Source organism: Vollenhovia emeryi, unplaced genomic scaffold (assembly GCF_000949405.1).
Source record: "Vollenhovia emeryi isolate VEMERY1.0 unplaced genomic scaffold, V.emery_V1.0 DF939179.1, whole genome shotgun sequence".
Lineage (NCBI taxonomy): Eukaryota > Metazoa > Arthropoda > Insecta > Hymenoptera > Formicidae > Vollenhovia > Vollenhovia emeryi.
The window spans coordinates 572570-578569 of NW_011967187.1; the positions used below are offsets into that span (position 1 = coordinate 572570).

The window sequence follows — 6000 nt, forward strand, 5'->3', positions numbered from 1 at the left end:
GCTTATTTAAATCTATCTTCTCTGTCTGTTTCAAGCTGGCGACGTCCTCCAAATTCTCTTCAAGATTCGAGAAAGTGTCGGCGTGCTGCCCTTCTTCCGACTCCGCCCTGTCTTCGTCGCCGGTCACGGCCACGTTTTTCACATCCGCGTGCAGTTGCTCGACGTTGATCTCAATAGCATCTCCCTGCGGGTCCTCCGCGGTACCGTCCGATACCTTTCGTTGGTCCAGTTTCTCGGTACCGTCGGGCTCGACCTGTGCGTCAAATCGTCGAATACCTTCGTCCTTCTGCGCATTCTCCTCGACGTTCTGCGCGACACTCTCGCCATCCTGCAGCACGGGCTTACCGGGAAGGTTCACGTCGTTCCGTCGCCTCTTCTTCGCAACGCTACCTTCATCGCCGGCAGCCTCGGTCTGGATCTTTTCAGGGTCCTCGACGAGAATCTCTTCCGTTGGATTCTTTCTTTCTTCGCCACTAACATCGCCGTCCGCTTCTTCATCTTCGTGTTTCGCTTCCGCCAAACTTTTTCGTGCCGGATCCTCCTTGTATACGCCGTCGGAATTGAAATCGCTCACCTCTGCCGATTCCGAAATTTTGTCGTGCACTTGATCCGCAATGACACCGTCGTCATCGTGAGGCACACTCCGCGCTCGTGCGTGAAGGACGCAAAGTAGAAGGAAGAAACAGAGAGACGCGAGCCGGTGGATGCTCGTTGTTGACCGTGGGCGCCGAGAGTTGAGTGCTCTCATGGTCGCGGTCGAGAGGCGAATGTCTCGGCCACTTCTGAGCCGGTCTATGGTCAGCCATACCACATGCATGGTGATACACATACCATCGCCTAAAGCACGCCGGCTGTAGCCAGTTCACGGACGAAGAAGCAAACCTGTAGATGAATAACAGTCTGGCATTTCCATTTTTGCGGTGCCCCTCTACGCGCCTACTTCGGGGTTGCGGGGTAACAAGCTTCGCAGCCAACGAGTTCGCCGTGGCCGACCGGTTGCGTTTCCTGCGCGGAAATGGCAATGGCATCAGGTGCATCGATCGCTCGATTTATCCCAGCACGCGATTTCCTTAACGCAATTAATCGCGCAAATTGGTCGCACCGTTCGAGCGTCGTCGTGTTTACGGCACGGATTACTCGTCGCGAGGCTGAGGAAGTTTATTTACTTCGTCGTTTGACAATTATGGTTTACGAGCACTCTCAGCGCGATGAGCAATACGTTGGAAGAAGAGACCGAGAAACGCCATAAACATAGTTAAGTGCACGGCATGTACATTTTTGCAGTGCAAAGATCGACTTGTACACATGCCATCGGGCATACCGAGAGGCTAAAGTACAAATCTAAATCGTAATTAAATGTTTTTTTACCATGAATCTCATACTTTTCTTTTCGCGAAATGGAATGCTCATATTTTGTTTTATATATAATGAAATGATACTGATTACATATTTATTATTAACAGAAAACTATTATGTACATAATATCCTATGATCGAGGAAACATCTTGTCGTGAGCTATATTGTCCGAATATATTTTAATTACGTCGATGATAAAAGTCACAGATGTTTTTAAAAGGAGACAACTTATAATTATAATTAGGATGCAAAAACAAATTAATTAGCGATGGATGACTAGCGAAACATATTTCTTAATCGAAAATTCAAAGAAGCAAATAGTAATCCGTAGATCTCCGGACGCGATGTTGCATAAATAAAGATCACAGATCGGGTTTCGCGTTCGTGTTTAATAGTCTTGCTCGCGCGCGCGCTCTGTGCTCGCGCCGGTGTAAAGGGTTGAATTTTTAGTCCTTGAAGGAATCGAGACTCGTAGGAATGGCCAGGAAGAAGGGGCATCTTAGCGTGGGGAGTGGAGAGTAATGCATTTTTACAGCGAACTTTATTTTCCAAGATGGTCGGCACGATGCTCCCTACTTCTTCCCTCTCTTCGCTCCTTCCGTGCTGGATTCACTGCGCAAAGACGATGCAATAAACCTGTATTGCCTTTCTTTACTGTCTGCCTTGCTTACGGTGCGTTCACAACGTTCAATCCGATTTTACTACTTCAACATCTCTTCATACGATCCCATTTTCGTTAACAATTTTCGACATTCCCGTATTGTTTCAATCGCTTCGCTTTGATCTCCAAAACATTAGCGCATTTTTTCCATGCTGTAAGAAACGGATACAAAAAGGAGAAATGGCTAGTAAAAAAACCGTAATTTTTTAATAGTAATTTCGGGCAACGTTTTGTACCTTATATTTTTACCTCATTCAAAGATTACACTTCAATAACGTGACTACCTGTGTAAGTAATCTCCGTCGGCTTTATAATAAAGCGTATCGAGGTAAACCACGTCGATCAGTAACCATGACTTTTCTTTGAGCTACTTACTTACGCCAGACCGTTAATGAGCTTTATGACGCATAATGTTCCTTGTAATGTCTCGTTATGAGGTCAACCAGCAGTTCTTAAGTTAGTTGGAAGCGTCGCGCATCATTCGTTAAAGACGACTATTTGCAGCAACGTTGCACATATAAGTGGCTGCTGATGTCGCGCGTCTGGGAGATTGACGCGGCAGTATTTAGAAGAATGAGCAGTAACAGGAGAACTAGTTGAAAAAAATGTGCCTGCTACTCGCAAATGGTCTTTCAAACTCGTAAAATCTTTCCTGAATGAAGATCGCACAAGTGTGCGCGCGTGTGTACGTGGTGCGGGGAATTTCATCGGAAAATTGTGAAGCAATGCGTTCCAACTACTCTTGGTTCAGCCACTCCTTTTCAAGGTGATGGCCACGCGTGAACGGTCGTTGTACGACGACCGTGACAGTGACGTGACGTAAAAAGTGAAAGACGGCAAGTATGTGTCATTTCTTCAATTATTTTTCTCTTAGCAAAGTGTAACCTCGTTTAAATAAAGGGTTTGTTAAAAATGAGAGTAAATTCTACATTAGAAGGGATTTTACATATATTTTACATAATTTTAACAGTATTAGTTATTAGTAAAATTTTCAATGAGCAATGCAATTTTCTCGCAAGTAGCAGTTGAGTTGTGAATGGGCGAATCTATGAGACTTTACCGTGTAATTTTATTACAAGAAATGCGGTATATCAGAAGAATGCTTTCTAGCATTAGAATGCGGGCGTTCACCAGATTCTCCACGGTATTTGTAAAATCGGTACCGAGGAGGAATCCGAAAGAGGTGCGCAGAAGGTCGGCGCGCAGCGAGCGGGCGATTCTCTTTGGAGTTCGAACCGCTTGGCTGGTTGGAGGGAATCATACGGTGGCTCGTGCGGGTCCGAATAACACGTATTTCGTGTAGTCCAACGCAGGAGGTTCAGGAGAAGACAGAGGGAAAAAGGTCGGTCGAAAGAAAAAGGATCGTCAGTGTCGATGAGTCCGGGTGGTGGTAAACCGGTCTGAGAATGGAGGCGATTGGCCGGATCCTGGCGTACGTACTATTGGCAGCTGCATTTACGAAAAATGTGCTTGCAACGAGTGCCGCGAACGTCAAATTTTCGAGGGACAGCTACAAAGTCGCACGATGCAATGCTACGAAACTGGAGTTAGCCCCGGAGACAGCGTCGCAGGATTCCGACGTCGGAGGTCTTCGTATCCCGGTTAACGCGCTCAGAAGCGAACTAGATCAAGGTGTGGAACATAATTTCACTCCCACATTTAACAAAACGCAGCGTTTAGGAGCTATTAGAAAACTGGAACTGTCAGGAGAGCCATTTCGTGACACTAGAATTATAGATTTAAACACTAAATTTTTTTTATTGAAGCGATTATGTATAATTGTGAGAAACAATATGCGTCCGTAAAGATTGCATTTAACAACGTTAATTATATTAACATATTTTTGCAGAAATTGGACTTGAAAAGCCTCGCACTTTTGGACACAAAAGAATTCAGTTCATGCTAATGCCGATGATGTACAAAATGGGAGTGATGACGACAATGCTGATGATAATAACAGCAATCACAGCGAAGGGACTTCTTGTAGGTAAGTATCGTTACTTTCGTACGCAGTGAAAAGTGTCATTCGCACAAATGTATAACGGTCTCTTGGCTGTCTTGTACGGCTGCCTTCGGACACCGTAACCCGCATACATGATTAGATGACCTATTTACAACACGTGAGTTCAGTATTCAGGTGAACGTTAGATTCACACGTTTTACTTATCTCACAGTCAGTCTTTCTTAGTCTTGTCTTTCGTAGAAGTATTTAAAATTCATTTAACTTAAATAATTTCTCATTTATATTCCTTCTTAATCGGAAAATTACTTAAATTTATAATTCACCGTCGTGAATTATAATGAAACTTCCACTAACGATTGCAATTGTAAAATTTTCGTTTCTCGATAACCGGTTTACTTATTTATTCATCCGTAAATGTATTGTTGGAAGTTTTACAAGATTCTCCAATCCGTAAAATTTATGGCTTACTTTAACACACGGAACAGGAACTGTAATCTTTGCGTTTCACTAATTACAGGTATTATATTGCTGGTATTTAAGTTGAGCACTTTTCTGGCGAAACTCCATTCCGGCTGGCACACAACGCAACCATGGTCATCACCGCAACCAGTTCACGTGCACCTTCACAGCGCTTTTCCTCATCATATGCATCCGCATATGTACCAAAGTTGGGAGCCGGCAAGTGGTCCCGCGTATGAAGACCAGTATTACTATAAGGGTTAAAACTCATATAAATTGCACATATTCCGATCGGATTTTTATTGAAAAGCCATGAACGAAAAAAGGGTGATAACAAAATGTAATAGTCTTGGATAGAGGCCAGATTACTTGTATGATTTTTTATATAATCTCTGTCTTCTCGTGTCCATTAATTTTTAGATAATTATTAATATCTAACTTTTTGTGGCTGTAGATATTAATATTTGCGATGGCCATACTTCTCACTATGCGGACGCTATTTATTGGAAGCACTTATATCCATGCGAAAATTTAGGATTGAAATATCAATTCAACGAAATAGATCTTTTACGCTGTGGCACAGCGATCAACTTTGTTACATATTTCATTGTAAATTAAGCATGTACGGGTATACCAAAGGAAGTTTCTTAACTTATAATAATTAAATATTATAAGTTTGCAAAGTATAAAGAACACAGTTCCTTTTCTAAAGGACATATAGTAGCGTTTTATAACGCATTAAAGATGTAATTATTTATTAATAATTTATTTCTCATAGTATAATATTTATTACACATATATGAGATGTGCCACACGATGCGCCTTCAAAATACGTAAACAAATCGGATAAAGTCCTATGCACATCGCAATGGCGAATTAAAAAGAAACATTAGCTCGTTATCTCACTATTTTCATCAAACGATAATCACATACAAAATATTAATTTGATTTGTAATTATGAAAAATATGTATAATGTAAAGCTACCTTTTCGTACAAAACAAAAAGTATAATATGTATTTATATTTAAGGATTAACTACACATATACCTCATATTATAATAAGGATATATTTACGTTGCAACAGTGAATTTTCTACGATGTTTTGTAATATATTTAGAAAGTAAGTACGAAATACGTAACAAAAAAGTAAATAATTAAAATGAAGACAGAATATGGCGCGGTTCTTGTCGCATGTCAAAATCATTAATTCAAATAAAGATTACAAATAAATACGATAAATATATATTTTCAGAACACGTCAGCTTATTGTTAGTTCGAGTCATCCTTAGTGTTGCTGTAAATGATACCTTCGCTAATCCCAAAACACTCACTTGAGGCCTAAGTGAGAGGAATTTACAACAACGCCGAGGTTCGAACTGAGCCGAAACATTCAGGAAATGTATATATTTATATATAATTGAAAATTTAATGAAAATTAATTTCGATACGCAACAAGAACCGCGTTATACTTTCGTTATCTTTCCTCTCACTTTAATTATCGTTAAATTATTATTATTAAATTAAAGGTAATTATTTAGATTAACACACCCACCTCCAATAA

General features: G+C 41.0%; 1 protein-coding gene across 1 annotated transcript; it reads left to right on the top strand.

The window, feature by feature from the left end:
- The first annotated feature begins 3339 nt into the window (after positions 1–3339).
- Positions 3340–4869, top strand: LOC105563210. Its single transcript, XM_012014599.1, has 3 exons — positions 3340–3649; positions 3867–4004; positions 4498–4869. The coding sequence occupies exons 1-3, from the start codon at positions 3424–3426 to the stop codon at positions 4701–4703; spliced, it is 570 nt and encodes a 189-aa protein (XP_011869989.1). The 5' UTR covers positions 3340–3423; the 3' UTR covers positions 4704–4869.
- Positions 4870–6000: the final 1131 nt, after the last annotated feature.

What these genes read in the sequence shown, in the direction of transcription:
- LOC105563210 (XM_012014599.1), top strand. Translation starts at nt 3,424, where the DNA reads ATGGAGGCGATTGGCCGGATCCTGGCGTACGTACTATTGGCAGCTGCA. An exon ending in CAGAAGCGAACTAGATCAAG is followed by an intron (nt 3,650 to 3,866) that starts GTGTGGAACATA and finishes ATATTTTTGCAG; the next exon opens with AAATTGGACTTGAAAAGCCT. An exon ending in AGCGAAGGGACTTCTTGTAG is followed by an intron (nt 4,005 to 4,497) that starts GTAAGTATCGTT and finishes CACTAATTACAG; the next exon opens with GTATTATATTGCTGGTATTT.